Source organism: Bombina bombina, chromosome 1, assembly GCF_027579735.1.
Source record: "Bombina bombina isolate aBomBom1 chromosome 1, aBomBom1.pri, whole genome shotgun sequence".
NCBI lineage: Eukaryota > Metazoa > Chordata > Amphibia > Anura > Bombinatoridae > Bombina > Bombina bombina.
In genome coordinates this window covers 867,217,549-867,243,450 of record NC_069499.1, presented here as the reverse complement: position 1 = coordinate 867,243,450, position 25,902 = coordinate 867,217,549, and the positions used below count along the sequence as shown (strand labels likewise).

General features: G+C 40.5%; 1 protein-coding gene across 3 annotated transcripts in view; it reads left to right on the top strand.

Moving 5' to 3' along the window:
* The window catches only part of CYLD (CYLD lysine 63 deubiquitinase), a 467,344-nt gene that overhangs the window by 117,110 nt on the left and 324,332 nt on the right, over nucleotides 1-25,902 (top strand). For all 3 annotated transcript variants that reach the window (XM_053699515.1, XM_053699514.1, XM_053699513.1), the window contains exon 2: nucleotides 16,194-16,823. In XM_053699515.1, coding sequence (XP_053555490.1) covers nucleotides 16,314-16,823 — 510 coding nt within the window. In that variant the 5' untranslated portion in view covers nucleotides 16,194-16,313. The remainder of the gene's footprint in view (nucleotides 1-16,193; nucleotides 16,824-25,902) is intronic.

The window sequence follows — 25,902 nt, the reverse complement described above, 5'->3', positions numbered from 1 at the left end:
TGCTTAATATCTTTGTTTTTTCGCTGCACCTTAATTCCTTGTTGAGATCTTAATTTAAAACCTAAACAAACAATTGAAGAAAAAAAATAACAACGAAAAAAGGATACTAACAGGTCAAAAGACACCGACAGCAGCACTGAAATCTGATATGACTCACTGACAGTAACACTGATTAGCAGAAGTGGCACAGGGATATGGCTCACTCACAGCAGAAGTGGTACAGGAATGCTGACAGCAACACTGAGCACTGACACAGGGTAAGGCTCACAGACAGTAGCAGTGGCAAAGGAGCCGGGCATACTGACACCAGCACTGGTACAGTTGCAGGGCTTGCTGACAGTAATACTAATGACTGACACTTTGTAGAACACACTGACAAAAGTACTGACACGGGCAGAGCTCACTGACAACCACAGTGGAATGCCGCAGAGCACACTGTTTTCATAAAAAAAACAAAAAAACAAAAACAGGAGTATTGCAAGCAAGTGCAGCAGCCCCTGAATATAATGATATTTATTATTTAAAGGAATACTGGGCAGAATATAAGAAGAAAAAAAAAACAATAACCATTACCTCTTGCAAATAACTGCAGTGCCAGCTTGAGGGATGAACAGTTTTAATAACAACACAAAAATTTTTTTTTTTAATCATTTATGATGTAACTTTCCAGACACCCCAATACAATGACTGAGCATGTTGCAGTGCACACTGCTGTCCCTGCAGAATTTGCAATCTCTTTTAGACCCATTAGTGTCTTTGAAAAGTTGTTTCATGGCTGAGTGCATTCTATATAAGCTTTCTAGTATTGCAGTTGTTTATTTAGCAGCCCTTACAAACCCCATGTTCACAGTGTAAAAGCTAAGCAAAGCGCCAATTAAACACTAGATGTGTTCAGCTAGCTCCCAGTGCATGGTTGCTCTGGAATTCACTTTAATTATGTGTTTAATCACTTTGCAGTGGTTAGACACATGGTTATGTGCAAGCAATAGCGCAATATTAAATTGCTCTAACATATTACAGCCCTTTAATGCAGAGCAATCATCAAGCTCCTCATCACCTCCATTACTCTGAAGCATATAGTTGGTATATATATATATATATACACAATATACACACACACACACACACACACACTATCATCTATCTATACACATACATAATAAATTAAATTTATTGATGCAGCAGGTTTGAATGCAGAACTGCCTAAAATGCTTATACTTTGTTATAGTAAGGTATTAGTCTAAAAATAACTGATAATAAAAATAACTTTTTTTTTCTCAATTCAGTATAACTTAAAAGATAATTAATTAATTTACTTTATATTTACAGTAGGTGCCAGAAGGTAAACATACAAATTTCATGAATGCACAGTTAATAAACACTAAACACTAGAAGGATACTTTATTAAACTGTTTTATGATCTGGGTATTGTGAGTGAACACCTAGCCAGACTTTTCCAACACAACATGAATAAAAGAACTTGATAAAAACAACTAATCATCTTCCTCTGAGCTGCTGCTTCTCCTCAGTTATATACTTATTTCTCCAACATAGGTGTGTCCGGTCCACGGCGTCATCCTTACTTGTGGGATATTCTCTTCCCCAACAGGAAATGGCAAAGAGCCCAGCAAAGCTGGTCACATGATCCCTCCTAGGCTCCGCCTACCCCAGTCATTCTCTTTGCCGTTGCACAGGCAACATCTCCACGGAGATGGTTAAGAGTTTTTTGGTGTTTAAATGTAGTTTTTATCCTTCAATCAAGTGTTTGTTATTTTAAAATAGTGCTGGTATGTACTATTTACTCTGAAACAGAAAAGAGATGAAGATTTCTGTTTGTAAGAGGAAGATGATTTTAGCAAACGTTACTAAAATCGATTGCTGTTTCCACACAGGACTGTTGAGATGAAGTAACTTCAGTTGGGGGAAACAGTTGGCAGACTTTTCTGCTTGAGGTATGACTGGCCACATTTCTAACAAGACTATGTAATGCTGGAAGGCTGTCATTTCCCCTATGGGGACCGGTAAGCCATTTTCTTAGATTAAGTAAAAGAATAAAGGGCTTCATAAGGGCTTAAAAAACTGGTAGACATTTTTCTGGGCTAAAACGATTATTTTGCTAAGCATATTTTGCAGATTATAACTCTTAATAGTTATTATAATCTTGGGGATTGTTTTAAAAAACGGCAGGCACTGTATTGGACACCTTTTTCAGATGGGGGCCTTTTCTAGACATAGGCAGAGCCTCATTTTCGCGCCACTAATGCGCAGTTGTTTTTGGAAAGCAAGGCATGCAGATGCATGTGTGAGGAGCTAAGAACCACTGAAAAAGCTTATAGAAGGCATCATTTGGTATCGTATTCCCCTCTGGGCTTGGTTGGGTCTCAGCAAAGCAGATAGCTGGGACTGTATAGGGGTTAAATGTAAAAACGGCTCCGGTTCCGTTATTTTAAGGGTTAAAGCTTTCAAATTTGGTGTGCAATATTTTTAAGGCTTTAAGACACTGTGGTGAAATTTTGGTGAATTTTATAACAATTCCTTCATACTTTTTCACATATTCAGTAATAAAGTGTGTTCAGTTTAAAATTTAAAGTGACAGTAACGGTTTTATTTTAAAACGTTTTTTGTGCTTTGTTGACAAGTTTAAGCCTGTTTAACATGTCTGTACCATCAGATAAGCTATGTTCTATATGTATGAAAACTAAGGTTTCTCCCCATTTAAATTTATGTGATAATTGTGCCATAGTGTCCAAACAAAGTAGGGACAATGATGCCACAGATAATGATATTGCCCAAGATGATTCCTCAAATGAGGGGAGTAAGCATGATACTGCATCATCCCCTTCTGTGTCTACACCAGTTTTGCCCACACAAGAGGCCCCTAGTACATCTAGTGCGCCAATACTTATTACCATGCAACAATTAACGGCTGTAATGGATAATTCTATTGCAAACATTTTATCCAAAATGCCTACTTATCAGAGAAAGCGCGATTGCTCTGTTTTAAACACTGAAGAGCAAGAGGACGCTGATGATAACTGTTCTGACATACCCTCACACCAATCTGAAGGGGCCAGGAGGGAGGTTTTGTCTGAGGGAGAAATTTCAGATTCAGGAAAAATTTCTCAACAAGCTGAACCTGATGTTGTAACATTTAAATTTAAATTAGAACATCTCCGCGCACTGCTTAAGGAGGTATTATCTACTCTGGATGATTGTGACAATTTGGTCATTCCAGAGAAATTATGTAAGATGGACAAGTTCCTAGAGGTTCCGGTGCCCCCCGATGCTTTTCCTATACCCAAGCGGGTGGCGGACATAGTAAATAAGGAGTGGGAAAGGCCCGGCCTACCTTTTGTTCCTCCCCCTATATTTAAGAAATTATTTCCTATAGTCGACCCCAGAAAGGACTTATGGCAGACAGTCCCCAAGGTCGAGGGGGCGGTTTCTACTCTAAACAAACGCACTACTATTCCTATAGAAGATAGTTGTGCTTTCAAAGATTCTATGGATAAAAAATTAGAGGGTTTGCTTAAAAAGATGTTTGTTCAGCAAGGTTACCTTCTACAACCAATTTCATGCATTGTTCCTGTCACTACGGCAGCGTGTTTCTGGTTCGAAGAACTAGAAAAGTCGCTCAATAAAGAATCTTCGTATGAGGAGGTTATGGACAGAGTTCAAGCACTTAAATTGGCTAACTCTTTTATTTTAGATGCCGCTTTGCAATTAGCTAGGTTAGCGGCGAAAAATTCAGGGTTTGCTATCGTGGCGCGCAGAGCGCTTTGGCTAAAGTCTTGGTCAGCGGATGTGTCTTCCAAGACAAAATTGCTTAACATCCCTTTCAAGGGTAAAACACTGTTTGGTCCTGATTTGAAAGAGATTATTTCAGACATCACCGGGGGAAAGGGCCACGCCCTCCCTCAGGATAGGTCTTTTAAGGCTAAAAATAAGCCTAATTTTCGTCCCTTTCGCAGAAACGGACCAGCCTCTAATTCTACATCCTCTAAGCAAGAGGGTAATACTTCACAACCCAAACCAGCCTGGAGACCGATGCAAGGCTGGAACAAGGGTAAGCAGGCCAAGAAGCCTGCCACTGCTACCAAAACAGCATGAAGGGATGGCCCCCGATCCGGGACCGGATCTGGTGGGGGGCAGACTTTCTCTCTTTGCTCAGGCTTGGGCAAGAGATGTTCAGGATCCTTGGGCACTAGAAATAGTTTCTCAAGGTTATCTCCTGGAATTCAAGGAACTACCCCCAAGGGGAAGGTTCCACAGGTCTCAATTATCTTCAAACCAAATAAAAAGACAGGCATTCTTACATTGTGTAGAAGACCTGTTAAAGATGGGAGTAATTCATCCAGTTCCAATAGGAGAACAAGGGATGGGGTTTTACTCCAACCTGTTCATAGTTCCCAAAAAAGAGGGAACATTCAGACCAATTTTAGATCTCAAGATCCTAAACAAATTTCTCAGGGTTCCATCGTTCAAAATGGAAACCATTCGAACGATCCTTCCCACCATCCAGGAAGGTCAATTTATGACCACGGTGGATTTAAAGGATGCGTACCTACATATTCCTATCCACAAGGAACATCATCAGTTCCTAAGGTTCGCTTTTCTGGACAAGCATTACCAGTTTGTGGCACTTCCATTCGGATTAGCCACTGCTCCGAGAATTTTCACAAAGGTACTAGGGTCCCTTCTAGCGGTTCTAAGACCAAGGGGCATTGCAGTAGTACCTTACTTGGACGACATCCTGATTCAAGCGTCGTCTCTGTCAAAAGCAAAGGCTCATACGGACATCGTCCTAGCCTTTCTCAGATCTCACGGATGGAAAGTGAACAAAGAAAAAAGTTCTCTGTCCCCGTCAACAAGAGTTCCCTTCTTGGGAACAATAATAGATTCCTTAGAAATGAGGATTTTTCTGACAGAGGTCAGAAAATCAAAAATTCTAAGCTCTTGTCAAGTACTTCATTCTGTTCTTCGTCCTTCCATAGCGCAGTGCATGGAAGTAATAGGATTGATGGTTGCAGCAATGGACATAGTTCCTTTTGCACGAATTCATCTAAGACCATTACAACTGTGCATGCTCAGACAGTGGAATGGGGATTATACAGACTTGTCTCCGACGATTCAAGTAGATCAAAAGACCAGAGATTCATTCCGTTGGTGGCTGATCCTGGACAACCTGTCACAGGGAATGAGCTTCCGCAGACCAGAGTGGGTCATTGTCACGACCGACGCCAGTCTGGTGGGCTGGGGCGCGGTCTGGGAACCCCTGAAAGCTCAGGGTCTATGGTCTCGGGAAGAATCTCTTCTCCCGATAAACATTCTGGAACTGAGAGCGATATTCAATGCTCTCAAAGCTTGGCCTCAACTAGCAAAGGCCAAATTCATAAGGTTTCAATCAGACAACATGACGACTGTTGCATATATCAACCATCAGGGGGGAACAAGGAGTTCCCTGGCGATGGAGGAAGTGACCAAGATAATTCAATGGGCGGAGGATCACTCCTGCCACTTGTCTGCAATCCACATCCCAGGAGTGGAAAATTGGGAAGCGGATTTTCTGAGTCGTCAGACATTCCATCCGGGGGAGTGGGAACTCCATCCGGAAATCTTTGCCCAAATAACTCAATTATGGGGCATTCCAGACATGGATCTGATGGCCTCTCGTCAGAACTTCAAGGTTCCTTGCTACGGGTCCAGATCCAGGGATCCCAAGGCGACTCTAGTAGATGCACTAGTAGCACCTTGGACCTTCAACCTAGCTTATGTATTCCCACCGTTTCCTCTCATTCCCAGGCTGGTAGCCAGGATCAATCAGGAGAGGGCTTCGGTGATCTTGATAGCTCCTGCGTGGCCACGCAGGACTTGGTATGCAGACCTGGTGAATATGTCATCGGCTCCACCATGGAAGCTACCTTTGAGACAGGACCTTCTTGTTCAAGGTCCATTCGAACATCCGAATCTGGTTTCCCTCCAACTGACGGCTTGGAGATTGAACGCTTGATTTTATCAAAGCGTGGGTTTTCAGATTCTGTAATAGATACTCTGATTCAGGCTAGAAAGCCTGTAACTAGAAAAATTTACCATAAAATATGGAAAAAATATATCTGTTGGTGTGAATCTAAAGGATTCCCATTTAACAAGATTAAAATTCCTAAGATTCTATCCTTTCTACAAGAAGGTTTGGAGAAAGGATTATCTGCGAGTTCTCTGAAGGGACAGATCTCTGCTTTATCTGTTTTACTTCACAAAAGGCTGGCAGCTGTGCCAGACGTTCAAGCGTTTGTTCAGGCTCTGGTTAGAATCAAGCCTGTTTACAGACCTTTGACTCCTCCCTGGAGTCTAAATCTAGTTCTTTCAGTTCTTCAAGGGGTTCCGTTTGAACCCTTACATTCCGTAGATATTAAGTTATTATCTTGGAAAGTTTTGTTTTTGGTTGCAATTTCTTCTGCTAGAAGAGTTTCAGAGTTATCTGCTCTGCAGTGTTCCCCGCCCTATCTGGTGTTCCATGCAGATAAGGTGGTTTTGCGTACTAAGCCTGGTTTTCTTCCGAAAGTTGTTTCCAACAAAAATATTAACCAGGAGATAGTTGTACCTTCTTTGTGTCCGAATCCAGTTTCAAAGAAGGAACGTTTGTTACACAATTTGGACGTAGTCCGTGCTCTAAAATTCTATTTAGAGGCTACTAAAGATTTCAGACAAACATCTTCTTTGTTTGTTGTTTATTCTGGTAAAAGGAGAGGTCAAAAAGCAACTTCTACCTCTCTTTCTTTTTGGCTTAAAAGCATTATCCGATTGGCTTATGAGACTGCCGGACGGCAGCCTCCTGAAAGAATCACAGCTCACTCCACTAGGGCTGTGGCTTCCACATGGGCCTTCAAGAACGAGGCTTCTGTTGACCAGATATGTAAGGCAGCGACTTGGTCTTCACTGCACACTTTTGCCAAATTTTACAAATTTGATACTTTTGCTTCTTCGGAGGCTATTTTTGGGAGAAAGGTTTTGCAAGCCGTGGTGCCTTCCATTTAGGTGACCTGATTTGCTCCCTCCCTTCATCCGTGTCCTAAAGCTTTGGTATTGGTTCCCACAAGTAAGGATGACGCCGTGGACCGGACACACGTATGTTGGAGAAAACAGAATTTATGCTTACCTGATAAATTACTTTCTCCAACGGTGTGTCCGGTCCACGGCCCGCCCTGGTTTTTTTAATCAGGTCTGATGAATTATTTTCTCTAACTACACTCACCACGGTATCATATGGTTTCTCCTATGCATATTTCCTCCTGTACGTCGGTCGAATGACTGGGGTAGGCGGAGCCTAGGAGGGATCATGTGACCAGCTTTGCTGGGCTCTTTGCCATTTCCTGTTGGGGAAGAGAATATCCCACAAGTAAGGATGACGCCGTGGACCGGACACACCGTTGGAGAAAGTAATTTATCAGGTAAGCATAAATTCTGTTTTTTTTCTTTTGTATCTTACCTAACTGCCTTAGCTCAAATTGTTCTCTTTAACTCATAATTTATCACTTTAACCACCGTTTAGCTTGCAGTCCCTGAGATCGTAGTACAGCAGTGTGTGATGTTCTCACTGCTATCAGGCAAATCATTTGTGTTTGTGGGAGGTGACCCAGGCGGCAGTGACTAGTTCCCATTCTGTGTAAGCCAGACTGCGTCAATTCTCTGGCTAGGAACAAGCTCCACTAAATGAAACTGTTGCACTCAGTAAATATATATTTATTTATACAGCACATTTTGTTTGGATTCATGTTATGATAAACTATCATGTGTGCTAAACATATGGGTTGCATAATAAATATATATTTATTGAATGTAGAACATTATTTTTAGTAAGTTTAGCAAACAAACAGATACAGATGTATAGTTTTAAACACGTAACTCACTTGAAGTGGTAATTCTTTGTGTGATGTGACATCACACAAAGAATTAACCAATTCAAGTGAGTCACAGTGAGTGCAGAGTAAAGGTTGCTGGAGGGCCCCTAGCCCCCTACCTTCTCCGGACCGTTTCACTAACTGCATGCCATGAGAGTCACAGTGAGTCGTGTCGTGACTCTGTGCTCAGTGCTGTCTGAGCTGAGTGAGCTCACCGTGCTTACCTCAGACAGTTCAACTCCATTCTTAGTAGTCACTGGCTGTGACAGCCTGCCGCGCAGTAGCCAGGGAGGGAGGGACTCCCACTACTGGACCCAGGAGAGTCACAGGTCCCAAACGTACCCACACTCTAGACTCGATCCGTCGACAGACTCCTGCTTCTGACTGCTGCACCGCACGTGCAGTCACGAGACAATTGTTGAGATACACGTGCGTGCAGTGCAGCCAGTCAGGAGGGAGGAGGAGGGAGAACTAGAGATCAGATTCAGTGTGTACCCGCCGTCCAGACTAGACTAGTAGACAACATCAATACGAACATTAAATTAATAATAAAAAAAATAAAAAAAAACACCTGCCTTGTTGGGCCCCCCTGTTTGGGAGACCTGCTGGGCCCGGTCGCAATGGCGACCTTTGCATCAACGTTAGTTACGCCCCTGGATTTTAGAAGACAGTAACTAAAATCAGTTGCTGTTCCCACACAGGACTGTTGAGATGAGAGAACTTCAGTTGGGGGGAGCAGTTTGCAGACTTTTCTGCTTAAGGTATGACTAGCCATTTTTCTAACAAGACTGTGTAATGCTGGAAGGCTGTCATTTTCCCTCATGGGGATTGGTAAGCCATTTTCTTAGTCTCAAACAGAATAAAGGGCTTATTATGGGCTATACACTGGTAGACACTCTTAAGGGCTAAATCGATTGCTTTATTTAAGTATTATATGCAGTTTGAAGTTGAATTTCACACTTTTATAACATTGGGGAACGTTTTTTAGCACCAGGCACTTGTTAAGACACCTTCCCAGTCAGGAAGGGCCTTTCTCTGTAGTAGGCAGAGCCTCATTTTCGCGCCATTACTGTGCAGTTACTTTTGAGTACAGTACATGCAGCTGCATGTGTGTGGGTCTGGAATCCACTAAAAACTTTCCTAGAAGGCTTCATTTGATATCATATACCCCCCTGGGATTGGTGAAGTCGCAGCAAAGGCTGTAGCTGGGACTGTAAGGGGGTTAAAATTAAAAACGGCTCTGGTTTCCACATTTTAAGGGTTAACAGAAAATTGGGGTGCAATACTTTGAATGCATTAAGACACTGTGGTGAAAATTTGGTAAAGATTGGATAATTACTTCATAGTTTTTCACATATTCAGTAATAAAGTGTGCCCTGTTTAACATTTAAAGAGACAGTAACGGTTTTGTTTTAAAACGGTTTTTGTGCTTTATTAACCAGTTTAAGCCTGTTTAACATGTCTGTACCTTCAGATAGATCATGTTCTGTATGTATGGTAGCCAATGTGGTTCCCCCTTCATATATGTGTGATAATTGTGCCATAGCGTCCAAACAAAGTAAGGACAGTACTGTCACAAATTGTAAAGTTGCCCAGGATGATTCCTCAGATGAAGGAAGTAGACATAGTTCTACATCATCTCCTTCTGTGTCTATACCAGTTATGCCCGCGCAGGCGACCCCTAGTACTTCTAGCGCGCCAATGCTTGTTACTATGCAGCAATTGACGGCAGTAATGGATAACTCCATAGCTAATATTTTATCCAAAATGCCAGCATTTCAGAGAAAGCATGATTGCTCTGTTTTAAACACTGTAGAGCAGGAGGGCGCTGATGATAATTTTTCTGTCATACCCTCACACCAATCTGAAGTGGCAGTGAGGGAGGGTTTGTCAGATGGGGAAATTTCTGATACAGGAAGAATTTCTCAGCAGGCAGAACCTGATGTTGTGACATTTTAAATCAAAATTAGAGCATCTCCGCGCATTACTTAAGGAGGTGCTATCTACTCTGGATGATTGTGACAATCTGGTCAACCCAGAAAAATTGTGCAAGATGGACAAGTTCCTTGAGGTCCCGGTGCACCCTGATGCTTTTCCGATACCTAAACGGGTGGCGGACATAGTGAATAAGGAGTGGGAGAAGCCAGGCATACCTTTTGTCCCTCCTCCTATATTTAAGAAATTGTTCCCTAAGGTCGACCCCAGGAAGGACACATGGCAAACAATCCCTAAGGTAGAGGGGGCGGTTTCTACTCTAGCCAAGCGCACGACCATTCCTATTGAGGACAATTCTGCTTTCAAAGATCCTATGGATAAAAAATTGGAGGGTTTGCTTAAAAAGATTTTTGTACAGCAAGGTTACCTCCTTTAACCTATTTCGTGCATTATTCCTGTCACTACAGCGCCGTGGTTCTGGTTCGAGGAACTGGAAAAGTCGCTCAGTAGGGAGACTCCGTATGAGGAAGTCATGGACAGAATTCACGCACTTAAGTTAGCTAATTCCTTTATTTTAGACACCGCTTTGCAGTTAGCGAGGTTAGCGGCGAAAAATTCAGGGTTTACAATTGGGGCGCGTAGAGTGCTCTGGCTAAAGTCTTGGTCGGCGGATGTATCTTCCAAGACAAAATTGCTTAATACCCCTTTCAAAGGTAAGACCCTTTTTGGACCAGAATTGAAAGAGATTATTTCAGACATCACTGAGGGAAAGGGCCATGTCCTCCCACAAGATAAACCTTTCAAGGCTAAGAATAAGTCCAATTTTCATTCCATTCGCAATTTCAGGAACGGACCGGCTTCCAACTCGGCAGCCTCTAGACAAGAGGGTAACGCTTCCCAGACTAAACCAGCTTGGAAATCAATGCAAGGCTGGAACAAGGGTAAACAGGCCAAGAAGCCTGCTGCTGCTACCAAAACAGCATGAAGGGGTAGCCCCCGATCCGGGACCGGATCTAGTAGGGGGCAGACTCTCTCTCTTTGCTCAGGCTTAGGCAAGAGATGTTCAGGATCCCTGGACACTAGAAATAGTCTCTCAGGGTTTTCTTCTGGAGTTCAAGGAACTACCCTCAAGGGGAAGGTTCCACATGTCTAACTTATCTTCAAACCAAATAAAGAGACAGGCATTCTTACATTGTGTAGAAGACCTGTTAAATATGGGAGTGATACACCCAGTTCCAACTGTGGAACAAGGTCGGGGGTTTTACTCAAATCTGTTTGTAGTTCCCAAAAAAGAGGGAATTTTCAGACCAATTCTGGATTTAAAAATTCTAAACAAATTTCTCAGAGTTCCATCTTTCAAATGGAAACCATTCGAACAATTTTATCTACAATCCAGGAGGGTCAATTTATGACTACCGTGGATTTAAAGGATGCGTATCTACATATTCCTATCCACAAAGATCATCCAAGGATTTTCACAAAGGTGCTAGGGTCCCTTCTAGAGGTTCTAAGACCAAGGGGTATTGCAGTGACACCTTATCTGGACGACATTCTAATCCAAACGTCGTCTCTTTCCAAAGCAAAGGCTCATACAGACATTGTTCTAGCCTTTCTCATATCTCACGGGTGGAAGGTGAACGTAGAAAAGAGTTCCCTGTCTCGGTCGACAAGAGTTCCCTTCTTGGGAACGATAATAGATTCTTTAAAAATGAAGATCTTCCTGACAAAAGTCAGAAAGTCAAAGCTTCTAAAGCTTGTCAAGTTCTTCACTCTATTCTGCAGCCTTCCATAGCTCAGTGCATGGTAGTAGTAGGGTTGATGGTTGCAGCAATGGACATAGTTCCTTTTGCTCAAATTCATCTAAGACCATTACAACTGTGCATGCTCAAGCAGTGGAATGGGGACTATACAGACTTGTCTCCAAAGATTCAAGTAGACCAGATGACCAGAGACTCACTCCGTTGGTGGTTGTCACAGGATCACCTGTCTCAGGGAATGAGTTTCCGCAGACCAGAGTGGGTCATTGTCACGACCGACGCCAGTCTATTAGGCTGGGGCGCGGTCTGGGATTCCCTGAAAGCTCAGGGTCTATGGTCTCGGGAAGAGTCTCTTCTCCCGATAAACATCCTGGAACTGAGAGCGATATTCAATGCTCTCCGGGCTTGGCCTCAACTAGCGAAGGCCGGATTCATAAGATTCCAGTCAGACAACATGACGACTGTAGCTTACATCAACCATCAGGGAGGAACAAAGAGTTCCTTGGCGATGAGAGAGGTATCCAAGATCATCAAATGGGCGGAGGATCACTCCTGCCATCTATCTGCAATTCACATCCCAGGAGTAGACAACTGGGAGGCGGATTATCTGAGTCGTCAGACTTTCCATCCGGGAGAGTGGGAACTCCACCCGGAGGTTTTTGCCCAGTTGACTCAATTATGGGACATTCCAGACATGGATCTGATGGCGTCTCGTCAGAACTTCAAGGTTCCTTGCTACGGGTCCAGATCCAGGGATCCCAAGGCGACTCTAGTGGATGCATTAGTGACGCCTTGGTCGTTCAACCTAGCTTATGCATTTCCACCGTTCCCTCTCCTTCCCAGGCTTGTAGCCAGGATCAAACAGGAGAAGGCCTCAGTGATTCTGATAGCTCCTGCGTGGCCACGCAGGACTTGGTATGCAGACCTGGTGAATATGTCATCGGCTCCACCATGGAAGCTACCTTTGAGACAGGATCTTCTAGTGCAAGGTCCATTCGAACATCCAAATCTAGTTTCTCTCCAGCTGACTGCTTGGAAATTGAACGCTTGATTTTATCCAAGCGCGGGTTTTCAGATTCAGTGATAGATACTCTGGTCCAAGCCAGAAAACCTGTGACTAGAAGGATTTACCATAAAATATGGAAAGGATATATCTGTTGGTGTGAATCCAAGGGATTCTCATGGATTAATATTCCCAGGATCCTCTCCTTTCTAACAAGAAGGTTTGGATAAGGGATTGTCAGCGAGTTCTCTAAAAAGACAGAGATCTGCTTTATCTGTCTTGTTACACAGACGACTGGCAGCTGTGCCAGATGTACAAGCTTTTGTACAGGCTTTGGTCAGAATCAAACCTGTTTACAGACCTTTGACTCCTCCCTGGAGTCTAAATTTAGTTTTTTCAGTTCTTCAAGGGGTTCCATTTGAACCCTTACATTCCATAGATATCAAGTTACTATCTTGGAAAGTTCTGTTTTTGGTTGCTATTTCTTCTGCTAGAAGAGTTTCTGAACTATCTGCTTTGCAGTGTGATCCACCCTATCTGGTGTTCCATTCAGATAAGGTTGTTTTGCGTACCAAGCCTGGTTTTCTTCCAAAAGTTGTTTCCAACAAGAATATTAACCAGGAAATAGTTGTCCCTTCTTTGTGTCCGAATCCAGTTTCAAAGAAGGAACATTTGTTACACCATTTAGATGTAGTCCGTGCTTTAAAGTTCTATTTAGAAGCAACAAAGGATTTCAGACAAAACTTCTTTTTTTGTTTGTCGTTTATTCTGGTAAGAGGAGAGGACAAAAAGCTACTGCTACCTCTCTTTCTTTCTGGCTGAAAAGCATTATCCGATTGGCTTATGAGACTGCCGGACGGCAGCCTCCTGAACGAATCACAGCTCACTCTACTAGGGCTGTGGCTTCCACATGGGCCTTCAAGAACGAGGCTTCTGTTGATCAGATATGGGAGGCAGCAACTTGGTCTTCTCTGCACACTTTTTTGCCAAATTCTACAAATTTGATACTTTTTGCTTCTTCGGAGGCTATTTTTGGGAGAAAGGTTTTGCAAGCCGTGGTGCCTTCTGTTTAGGTAACCTGATTTGCTCCCTCCCTTCATCCGTGTCCTAAAGCTTTGGTATTGGTTCCCACAAGTAATGGATGACGCCGTGGACCGGACACACCAATGTTGGAGAAAACAGAATTTATGCTTACCTGATAAATTACTTTCTCCAACGGTGTGTCCGGTCCACGGCCCGCCCTGGTTTTTTAATCAGGTTTGAAAAATTTCTCTCTCTATACACTACAGTCACCACGGCACCCTATAGTTTCTCCTTTTTTTCTCCTAACCGTCGGTCGAATGACTGGGGGGGCGGAGCCTGCGAGGGACTATATGGACAGCTCTTGCTGTGTGCTCTCCTTGCCTTTCCCTGTGGGGGAGGAGAATATCCCACAAGTAATGGATGACGCCGTGGACCGGACACACCATTGGAGAAAGTAATTTATCAGGTAAGCATAAATTCTGTTTTTTCTTTTAGGATTCGGATAGAGAATACAGTTTTAAACACCATTCCAATTTACTTCTATTATTTAATTTGATTAATTCTTCAGCTATCCTTTGTTGAAGAAATAGCAGCGCACATGGGTGAGCCAATCACACGAGGCATCTATGTGCAGCCACCAATTAGCAGCTACTGAACCTATTTCGATATGCTTTTCAACAAAAGATTTTACAAGAATGAAGCAAATTAGAAGATGTAGGTTATTTAAAATGGCATACTCTTCTAAATCATGAAAAAAAAGGGTTTCATGTCCCTTTAATATATTATAGCTCTCCTTGAATGTTAATTATTATTAATGGCTTCTTTATCTTGAACCTTACAAATAGTATGAAGATATATTAAAGGGACATAAAACCTTTAAACTTTTTATGATTCAGATAGAACACACAATTTTAAGCAACATCTTAATGTACTTCTATTATCAATTTTTGTTTTCTTGTTATCCTTTGTTGAAAAGCAGGAAGGTAAGTTCAGGAGTGTGCACGTGTCTATAGCACTATATGGCAGCAGTTTTGCTACAATGTTATACATTAGCAAGAGCACTATTTCTTGTCATGTAGTGCTCCATGCATGTGCACGCTACCTATCTAGATATCTCTTCAATAAAGAATAACATTAGAATAAATTAAAGTCAAAGTAAATTTAATTTTTTTTCTTTTTTTTTTTTTCTTTCTGTATCATGAAAGAATAATTTTGGATTTCATCTCCCTTTAACATATTTGAGTTGTCTTTCACTAAATTAAATGTTTAAGCACCTTTTGTGTTTTCATTTTAAAATTTACATTTTTATCCAAATTTGACCTGCTCTATAATTGTTAGAGCTTGCCATTTTAGCACCAGTGACTACACAAAGGGGTTTCATACATAGTTAAAGGGACACTGAAACCACATTTTTTTCTTTAGTGATTCAGATAGAGCATGCAATTTTAAGCAATTTTCTAATTTACTCCTATTTTCAATTTTTCTTCGTTCTCTTGCTATCTTTATTTAAAAAAGAAGGCATCTAAGCTATTTGTTCAGAACCCTGGAAAGCACTTGTTCATTGGTGGATGAATTTATCCACCAATCAGCAAGAACAACCCAGGTTGTTCACCAAAAATGGGCCGGCATCTAAACTTACATTCTTGCATTTCAAATAAAGATACCAAGAGAATGCAGACAATTTGATAATAGGAGTCAATTAGAAAGTTGCTTAAAATTGCATGCTCTATCTGAATCACAAAAGAAAAAAAATTGGGTTCAGTGTTCCTTTAAAGTCCCGCTTGGGAGCCGCAGACAACTTCTGTTCCAGAGCAAGTATGGCTGGTGCTTGGCAGGGTCATGCAACTGCTGCTGCTGTTTGGCACACTGGCTGTGTCAGCCCTGGACTAGAAGTCCTTGTAGGCCTCTGAGCGGGGCATTTTCCCCATGCAAAAGGTTTAATCACATAGGTAAACATAGATTTGCTTGCTCAGTAAAGCTAAAATAACATGCTCTAGTGAATTAGAGTATGTAATTTTTGTACTACAATGTCCCTTTACGTTCATGGTCCGTGTATTCTGGTCTGTTAGCTGCAGCCAAAATTAAATGACATATTTCCATTTGTAGATATAGTCATTTTTGTTCTCCAGATCTCTGGCAGCAGCTGTCACGATGGCTTATTAACAAAGGTGTATTTACTTCATCTTGGCAAATAGTGCTTCTCTCCAGCCATTTGAGATTATTGGTCTTCTATTCTTGACTATGATTATATTCAAACTCCATAAAGATTACTCATCAGAGTGATCTCATTACGTACCCAAGGATGGCTATAAAAGTCCATTCACAGAAAGCTGACTAATTCTTATGATAAACTGCTAAGACATTCTATTGACTGTTTTAATTTAAAAATCATATAACATGGCTGATATACTAATAGTAATTATAGAATGTTTTTATTATACATTTCTGAACAAGAAAACCATAAATACTGCTAAAGTTTGTAAAAAAAATATAGAATAAATAATTTTAATTTGCTTTCTGTTCTTAGATTTCATATCCTTTATATATTTTCTCTCTTTTTTATTTTTTTATTTTTAGAATGGGTTCTCTTTTTTCTCTTTACATCATGGATACCAATTCAAAGTTCAGGATATCTTCTAAAATATTTGGGGTCTAGCTTTGGGTGGAGTTCTATTTGTTATCATCCATAACGCCAACATGAGTTCAAATCTATGGGGTCAAGAGAAACCCAGCTCTGGCTATTGGGAAGAGCGGATCTTTTACTTATTGACCCAGGAGGGCAGCTTGATTGATAAACAAACCCAAAAACTTATAAAGATTCCCAGAGGCAGTATTGGACAGTATGTTCAGGAACGGTCCACCTTGGCTCACAGCAGGGGAATTCCTTCCTCCAAGAGTAAGAAGGTGCAAATCACGCTAAAGATTTTGGAGCAGCCTCATGCCCTTTTGATAGTGGAAGATAAAGATGTTATTGAAATTAAGGAGAAAATGGCAGAACTGCTTTTGGCGATTACAAACTGTGAGGAAAGATATAGCCTATACAAAAACAAAGCCAGACTTTCCAAGGCTCTGCAGATTGAGCCTGGTTCTGCTGTAAGAGTATTTTTGAGGCCGGGAGATGGACACTTTCCAGGAGTTGTACGCTACAAAGGACCACTGTTACCAGAGAGATCTCTCACCGGTATATGGTTTGGGGTGGAACTACTGGTAAGTTGTCTTCTATACCTTTGTGGACCTATAACATGTAGTTTATACTTTTCTTGCTATAATTTATAAATATAATGTAAAGTTTTGTATTATAAATGTAGATACAATCACCAATACATTGTAATTTTCCTGAAGTGTTTTATAGCTATACTCCAAATGTTAAAGTGACAGGAAAGCGGAAATTAAACTATTCTAATTCAGATAGAGTGTGCAGTTGTAAAGAACTTTCAAATGTACTTCTATTAGGGACGGTCTATTTATTTTATTGTTTAAAAAGATAGGTAACACCTTTATAACCCATTCCCCAGCTTTGCATAACCAACATTGTTACATTGTTATATTTATACTTTATTACCTCTAAGGTTGCCTGTTTCTAAGCCCCTGCATGCCGCCACTTATCTTAGTGCTTTTTATTTTAGCTTTTTACGATCTTGCACTTCAGCCTTACAATGCTAGTTCATGTGTGCCTTATAGATAACGTGTGCATTCCCGTGGAAAATAATGGGTTTACAAGACTTGGCACTAATTTGCTAAAATGCAAGATTGTAAAATGTTTAAAAAGAAAAAAGCACTGAGATAAGGACAGTCTGCAGGGGCTTACAGGTAATCATAGAGATTAAAAGTATATTAATATACCTGTGTTTATGCAAAACTGTGGAATGGGTAATAAAGGGATTATCTATATATTTTAAGAATAACACTTTTCAAGTAGACTGTCCCTTTAATTTTCGTTATTCTCTTTGCATCCTTTACTGAAAACATGAGCTAGCTTCCAGTAGTGCATTGCTTCAACAAAAGATACAAAGAAACTGAAGCAAATTTGATAATAGAAGTAGTAAAATGAAAAGTTGTTTAAAAATGTATGCTCTGTTTGAATCATAAGATATATTTATTTTTTTGTCCTTGATACTGATTATTTGTCTTTGCTCACAAATGTTGAACTTTCATTAAAACATATCAAACAAGGCAAACAGGCCACACAGGTATAAATCATACTGTCTATAAACACTGCAGATAAACACTTTTATACTGAGTTTACAGAATCGTTAAAGGGACATAAAACCCAAAATATTTCTTTCATGATTCATAAAGGGCACACAATTTTAAACAACTTTCCAATGTACTTCAATTATTTAATTTGTTCCTTTTCTCTGTAACCTTTGTTGCATATCTAGATAGGCTCAAGAGCTGTGAGCTAGCAGCTGATTGGTGACTGCACACATATACCTCATCATTGGCTTACCAATGTGTTCAGCTAGCTCCCAGTAGTGAATTGCTGCTTCTTCAGTAAAGGATACCAAGAGAATGAAGCACAATTGATAATAGAAATACATTTGAAAGTTCTTTTAAAATTGTATGTTCTATCTGAATAATGAAAGAAAGAATTTTGGTTTTCATGCCCCTTTAAGCATGCTGAGATACAATACAAATTGTATGCACAGTCTCTGTGATGTCTGGGGAGCATTGTATATGCAGCATAGAAACGTACAATGGATAACTCTGGAGACGAGTCATTAAAGGGACATGAAACCCAAAATTTCAAACCACTTTCCAATTTATTTATAGTATCTTATTTGCTTCATTCTCCTTGTATCTTTTATTGAAGATGTAGCAATGCACTACTGGGCGCTGCTGAATATATTGTATGAGCCAATAACATGAGGCATATATGTGCAGCCACCAATCAGCAGCTCTCGAGTCTATCTAGGTATCCTTTTCAACAAAGGATATAAACAAAACTAATGAGATCATAGAAGTAAATTGGAAATTTGTTGAGAGGGGCATGAAACCCAATTTTTTTTCCTATTATGATTTAGAATAAACATGCAATTTCAACAACTTTCCAATTTACTTATATTATGTAATTTGCCTTATTTTCTTGATACCCTTTGCTGCAAAGCATATCTACATAGGCTCAGTAGCTGCTGATTGGTGGCTGTACATAGGTGCCTTGTGTGATTGGCTCATCCATGTGCATTGCTATTTCTTCCACAAAGGATATCTGAAGAATGAAGTAAATTAAATAATTGAAGTAAATTGAAATGTTGTTTAAAATTGACCTCTATTTGAATCATAAAAGAAAGCTTTTGGGTTTCATGTCCCTTTTTAAGATGGTTTATCTGCCATTTCACAGATATCACTGAACAGACACAGAAGTGGTTCCACCTGTTCTTTAAGTTGTTACTTTAGTTGTAACTTTTATCTGCATTTACGCTGAAATACTAGTGATTTTGAGTGACTGAATTGATGGGACTATTTCGTTGGTTTATTGCTATAATTTGTAGGGATGCACCGAAATTTCGGCCGAAAATGGCATTTTTGGCTATTCCAGTTTTCGGTTTTTTAGCCTGTTATTTTCAGTAAAATTATTGTGTAGCATGTTTCAAATTTGATGCTAGCCTAGAGCTGCTGTTTAAGTTTATTACTTGACTTTCTGTTCTGCATATAATGAGTTTTCTAGGACTATACTTTATTTGGATTAGTAAAAAAAAACTGTTAAAATATAATTCTGTTACATAGAACTAAATGATGAATAATACAGTATATTGATATTAATAATTGTTTTAAGTAGGGATGCACCAAAATTTTGGTCGCAGAAACATTTTGGCCGAAAATGGCATTGTTTGCCTGTTTTTCTTGGTAAAATTATTGTGTAGCATATTATTGTTTTAAGATATTTTTGTCCAATTTTAGTGTGTTACTTTCAATAAAAGTGTGGGATTTTTTTATTGGCTCTAATTATGCAAAAAAAAAAAAAAAACTAAAAAAAAATTATTTGAAAAAATACATTTTCGGTATCAGTTTCGGTTTTCGGCCAAGTGCATCCCGGATTTTCGGATTCGGATTCGGTTTCGGTCCAGAATTTCCATTTCGGTGCATCACTAATTGAGTTAAAGGGACATAAAACAGGTTGAGATCTGTGAATATCCTAAAAGAGCTAATTAATTAAAAATAGTTTGCATAAAAAAAATGTTTAAAAATTGCTGGCAATTATTTTAAAATAATTTAAAAAAATAAGCAAAATTAATTACATAGCTAAGCTGCCTGGAGCAGCCAACTCCACCCCTCTAATCAGTGTTTAGACACAGGCTGAGTCCACAGCTTCTAGGCATGCTCCAGCAGATAATCCCTATGCACTTTTGCATTCTACCAAAACAACAATAGATATAGATACAGCCATAGAAAGAAATGTGTGGGGGGAGTTAGAGCTTTACAATTCAGAAACTAAAAAGAAAGGGTTAATGGCGAGGCACTGCAGTATAAATTTGCAGGTAAAGTAATTAAAGTACATATTATATTTTGTCTCTATCCCAACTTGTTTTATGTTCCTTTAATGTAAGTAAGGGAAGTCCATAGTCTCCTTCTGGGGAGTTTTAATGTCGAACAATGATAATGTTTTTTTACTGCAAGGGGGAAAAAAAGTGAACTTGTTTGCCTAAAGAGGTAGTGATGGACAATATAACATATATATTTGATAAAGACCTTAGTTATATTTGAGCTAAAAACAGGTTATTATTGCTTGTGTTAAATTGGTAGACAATTTAAAAGCATTATTGTCCGACCAGAGAAATTGTTCATCAAGTTCACACTTGGTTTCAACCTCATTAACTGTGCTAAAAACTAGTAGATGCATTTTTATATTGCAGCTTGCAAAAATGCTTCTGTTAAAATGTATCGCTGCTAAACGCTAAAAAGTTTCACTGTTAAAGTGCTCACTTTCAATACAGTCCTTCTTGCAAATGCATCTATAGTATAAAAATGCTTCCAATTAAATTTGAAATGCACTGTTGTAAACTTATTTTTTAAAATGCTTTTTATGTCTCATAAAGCTAAAACTGCTTAAAGAGAGATGAAACCTAGTGTTGTTCTTCATTCAGATAAAGTATACAGTTAAAATACATAAATCAATAAAATGTCTAGATTACTTATGCTATGGTAAGTATGCTCAGAAATGTATGTGTGTGTGTAGTACTCTGTGGCAGCAGTTTTGCAAGAATGCTTTTTAAAGGGATAGTAAAGTCCAAATTAAACTTTCATGATTCAGATAGGGCATGTCATTTTAAACAACTTTCTAATTTACTTTTATCAACAAATTTGCTTTGTTCTTTTGGTATTCTTAGTTAAAAGCTAAACCTAGGTAGGCTCATCTGCTAATTTCTAAGCCCTTGAAGGCAGCCTCTAATCTGAATGCATTTGACAGGTTTTTTTTTCACAGCTATAGGGCGTTAGTTCATATGTTTCATATAAATAACATTGTTCTCCCGCACGTGGAGTTATTTAAGAGTCAGCACTAATTGCCTCAAATGCAAGTCTGTCAAAAGAACTGAGATAAGGAGGCAGTCTGCAGAAGCTTAGATACAAGGTGATTAGAGGTAAAAGGTATAACAGTGTTGGGTATGCAAAACTTGAGAATGGTAAATAAAGGGATTATCTGTCTTTTTTGTTTACTATTCCTTTAACAATGTTACACATTGTAAAGATACTGTTGCCATCTTGTGCTCAAAAGCATTCTGACACCATATAGTTCCCCAGACTCATGCTCTATAACTACCTAGGTGCAGAGGGAATAGGCCCGAGAGAAGAGCACTGCCAGTTACTTAGGTTTGCCTTCCTTGACAAACCGTTTCAGTTTGTTGTTTTTTCATTTGGGGCTACTGCTCCCAGAATATTTTCTAAATTTCTGGGTTCACCCTTGTCTGTGATTAGAGCCCAGAGTATTTTATTGTTTCCTTACCTCAACGATATCTTGGTCCAGGCCCCATCTTTTCATTTAGCAGTGTCTCTCCAACAGACTTTTGTAGTTTCTTCAGACGCATGGCTGGAAAATTAACTTTTCAAATAGTTCTCTTGTTCCGTATGGGTGTTCATATAGACTAGTCTCTATGATAATTTCTTTTAACCATGCTAATAAGATTGAGGCTGTTTTCAACCTTTTCATATCATCAGTCTGTTCGATGTCCTTCAGTAAATCTTTGTTTGGTAATTCTGGACCTAATGTTTGCCATATTGGATGCTGTTCCGTTTGCTTGGTTTCACGTGTTTTTTCTCTTGTTAAGTGTATCCAGTCCACGGATCATCCATTACTTGTGGGATATTCTCCTTCCCAACAGGAAGTTGCAAGAGGATCACACACAGCAGAGCTGCTATATAGCTCCTCCCCTAACTGTCATATCCAGTCATTCTCTTGCAAGCCTCAACCAAGATGGAGGTCGTAAGAGGAGTGTGGTGTTTTATACTTAGTTTATTCTTCAATCAAAAGTTTGTTATTTTTAAATGGTGCCGGAGTGTACTGTTTATCTCAGGCAGTATTTAGAAGAAGAATCTGCCTGCATTTTCTATGATCTTAGCAGAAGTAACTAAGATCCATGGCTGTTCTCACATATTCTGAGGAGTGAGGTAACTTCAGAGAGGGAATGGCGTTCAGGTTTTCCTGCAATAAGGTATGTGCAGTTAATATTTTTCTAGGGATGGAATTTGCTAGAAAATGCTGCTGATACCGAACTAATGTAAGTAAAGCCTTAAATGCAGTGATAGCGACTGGTATCAGGCTTATTAATAGAGATACATACTCTTATAAAAATGTAATATAAAACGTTTGCTGGCATGTTTAATCGTTTTTATATGTATTTGGTGATAAAACTTATTGGGGCCTAATTTTTTTCCACATGGCTGGCTTGAATTTTGCCTAGTAACAGTTTCCTTAGGCTTTCCACTGTTGCAATATGAGTGGGAAGGGCCTATTTTAGTGCTTTTCTGGGCAGCTAAAATTACTGACACAGACATCCAGCTTCTTCCTGCATGATCCAGGACATCTCTGGGCGGCTCAAAAGGCTTCAAAGTCGTTTTTGAGGGAGGTAAAAAGCCACAGTAGAGCTGTGGCAGTTGTTGTGTCTGTTTGGAAAAAAAACAAAAAAAAAAAAGTTTTTGTCTTTTATTATTTTTTTGGGTATTAAGGGGTTAATCATCAATTTGCAAGCGGGTGCAATGCTCTGCTAACTTGTTACATACACTGTAAAAATTTCGTTAGTGTAACTGCCTTTTTTCACAGTTATTTCAAATTTTGACAAAATTTGTGTTTCTTAAAGGTGCAGTAACATTTTTTTATATTGCTTGTAAACTTGTTTAAAGTGTTTTCCAAGTTTGCTAGTCTCATTGCTAGTCTGTTTAAACATGTCTGACACAGAGGAAACTACTTGTTCATTATGTTTGAAAGCCATGGTGGAGCCCCATAGGAGAATGTGTACTAAATGTATTGATTTCACCTTAAACAGTAAAGATCAGTCTTTAACTATAAAAGAAATATCACCAGAAGATTCTGACGAGGGGGAAGTTATGCCGACTAACTCTCCTCACGTGTCAGACCCTTCGCCTCCCGCTCAGGGGATGCACGCTAATATGGCGCCAATTACATCAAGGACGCCCATAGCGATTACCTTGCAGGACATGGCTGCAATCATGAATAATACCCTGTCAGAGGTATTATCCAGGTTGCCTGAATTAAGAGGCAAGCGCGATTGCTCTGGGGTTAGGAGAAATACAGAGCGCGTAGATGCTGTAAGGGCCATGTCTGATACTGCGTCACAATATGCAGATCATGAGGACGGAGAGCTTCAGTCTGTGGGTGACATCTCTGATTCGGGGAAACCTAATCTAATTTTAAATTTAAGCTTGAGAACCTCCGTGTGTTGCTAGGGGAGGTATTAGCTGCTCTGAATGACTGTAACACAGTTGCAGTACCAGAGAAATTGTGTAGGCTGGATAAATACTATGCGGTACCGGTGTGTACTAAAGTTTTTCCTATACCTAAAAGGCTTACAGAAATTAATTAGCAAGGAGTGGGATAGACCGGGTGTGCCTTTTTACCCACCTCCTATATTTAGAAAAATGTTTCCAATAGACGCCACTACATGGGACTTATGGCAGACGGTCCCTAAGGTGGAGGGAGCAGTTTCTACTTTATCAAAGCGTACTACTATTCCGGTTGAGGACAGTTGTGCTTTTTCAGATCCAATGGATAAAAAATTGGAGGGTTACCTTAAGAAAATGTTTATTCAACAAGGTTTTATTTTACAGCCCCTTGCATGCATTGCGCCTGTCACGGCCGCGGCGGCATTCTGGTTTGAGGCCCTGGAAGAGGCCATCCATACAGCTCCATTGACTGAAATTATTGACAAGCTTAGAACACTTAAGCTAGCTAACTCATTTGTTTCTGATGCCATTGTTCATTTGACTAAACTAACGGCTAAGAATTCCGGATTCGCGTAGGGCGTAGGGCGCTATGGCTTAAATCCTGGTCAGCTGACGTGACTTCAAAGTCTAAATTACTCAACATTCCTTTCAAGGGGCAGTCCTTATTCGGGCCTGGTTTGAAGGAAATTATTGCTGACATTACTGGAGGTAAGGGTCATACCCTTCCTCAGGACAGGGCCAAAGCAAAGGCCAAACAGTCTAATTTTTGTACCTTTCGAAATTTCAAGGCAGGTGCAGCATCAACTTCCTCCGCTTCAAAACAAGAGGGAACTTTTGCTCAATCTAAGCAGGCCTGGAAACCTAACCAGTCCTGGAACAAAGGCAAGCAGGCCAGAAAGCCTGCTGCTGCCTCTAAGACAGCATGAAGGAACGGCCCCCCTATACAGCGATCTAGTAGGGGGCAGACTTTCTCGCTTCGCCCAGGCGTGGGCAAGAGATGTTCAGGATCCCTGGGCGTTGGAGATCATATCTCATGGATATCTTCTGGACTTCAAAGCTTCCCCTCCACAAGGGAGATTTCATCTTTCAAGGCTATCTGCAAATCGGATAAAAAAAGAGGCATTCCTACGCTGTGTGCAAGACCTCCTAGTTATGGGAGTGATCCATCCAGTTCCGCGGACGGAACAAGGACAGGGTTTTTATTCGAACCTGTTTGTGGTTCCCAAAAAAGAGGGAACCTTCAGACCAATTTTGGATCTAAAGATCTTAAACAAATTCCTCAGAGTTCCATCTTTCAAAATGGAAACTATTCGGACCATCCTACCCATGATCCAAGAAGGTCAGTACATGACCACAGTGGACTTAAAGGATGCCTACCTTCACATACCGATTCACAAAGATCATCATCGGTTTCTAAGGTTTGCCTTTCTAGACAGGCATTACCAATTTGTAGCTCTTCCCTTCGGGTTGGCTACAGCCCCGAGAATCTTTACAAAGGTTCTGGGCTCACTTCTGGCGGTTCTAAGACCGCGAGGCATAGCGGTGGCTCCGTATCTAGACGACATCCTGATACAGTCGTCAAGCTTTCAAGTTGCCAAGTCTCATACAGAGATAGTTCTGGCATTTCTGAGGTCGCACGGGTGGAAAGTGAACGAGGAAAAGAGTTCTCTATCCCCACTCACAAGAGTCTCCTTCTTAGGGACTCTTATAGATTCTGTAGAAATGAAAATTTACCTGACGGAGTCCAGGTTATCAAAACTTCTAAATGCTTGCCGTGTTCTTCACTCCATTCCGCGCCCTTCTGTAGCTCGGTGTATGGAGGTAATCGGCTTAATGGTAGCGGCAATGGACATAGTGCCATTTGCGCGCCTTCATCTCAGACCGCTGCAATTATGCATGCTGAGTCAGTGGAATGGGGATTACACAGATTTGTCCCCTCTGCTAAATCTGGATCAAGAGACCAGAGATTCTCTTCTCTGGTGGTTGTCTCGGGTACACCTGTCCAAGGGTATGACCTTTCGCAGGCCAGATTGGACAATTGTAACAACAGATGCCAGCCTTCTAGGTTGGGGTGCAGTCTGGAATTCCCTGAAGGCACAGGGATCGTGGAGTCAGGAGGAGAAACTCCTTCCAATAAATATTCTGGAGTTAAGAGCGATATTCAATGCTCTTCTGGCTTGGCCTCAGTTAGCAACACTGAGGTTCATCAGATTTCAGTCGGACAACATCACGACTGTGGCTTACATCAACCATCAAGGGGGAACCAGGAGTTCCCTAGCGATGTTAGAAGTCTCAAAAATAATTCGCTGGGCAGAGTAACACTCTTGCCACCTGTCAGCAATCCATATCCCAGGCGTGGAGAACTGGGAGGCGGATTTTCTAAGTCGTC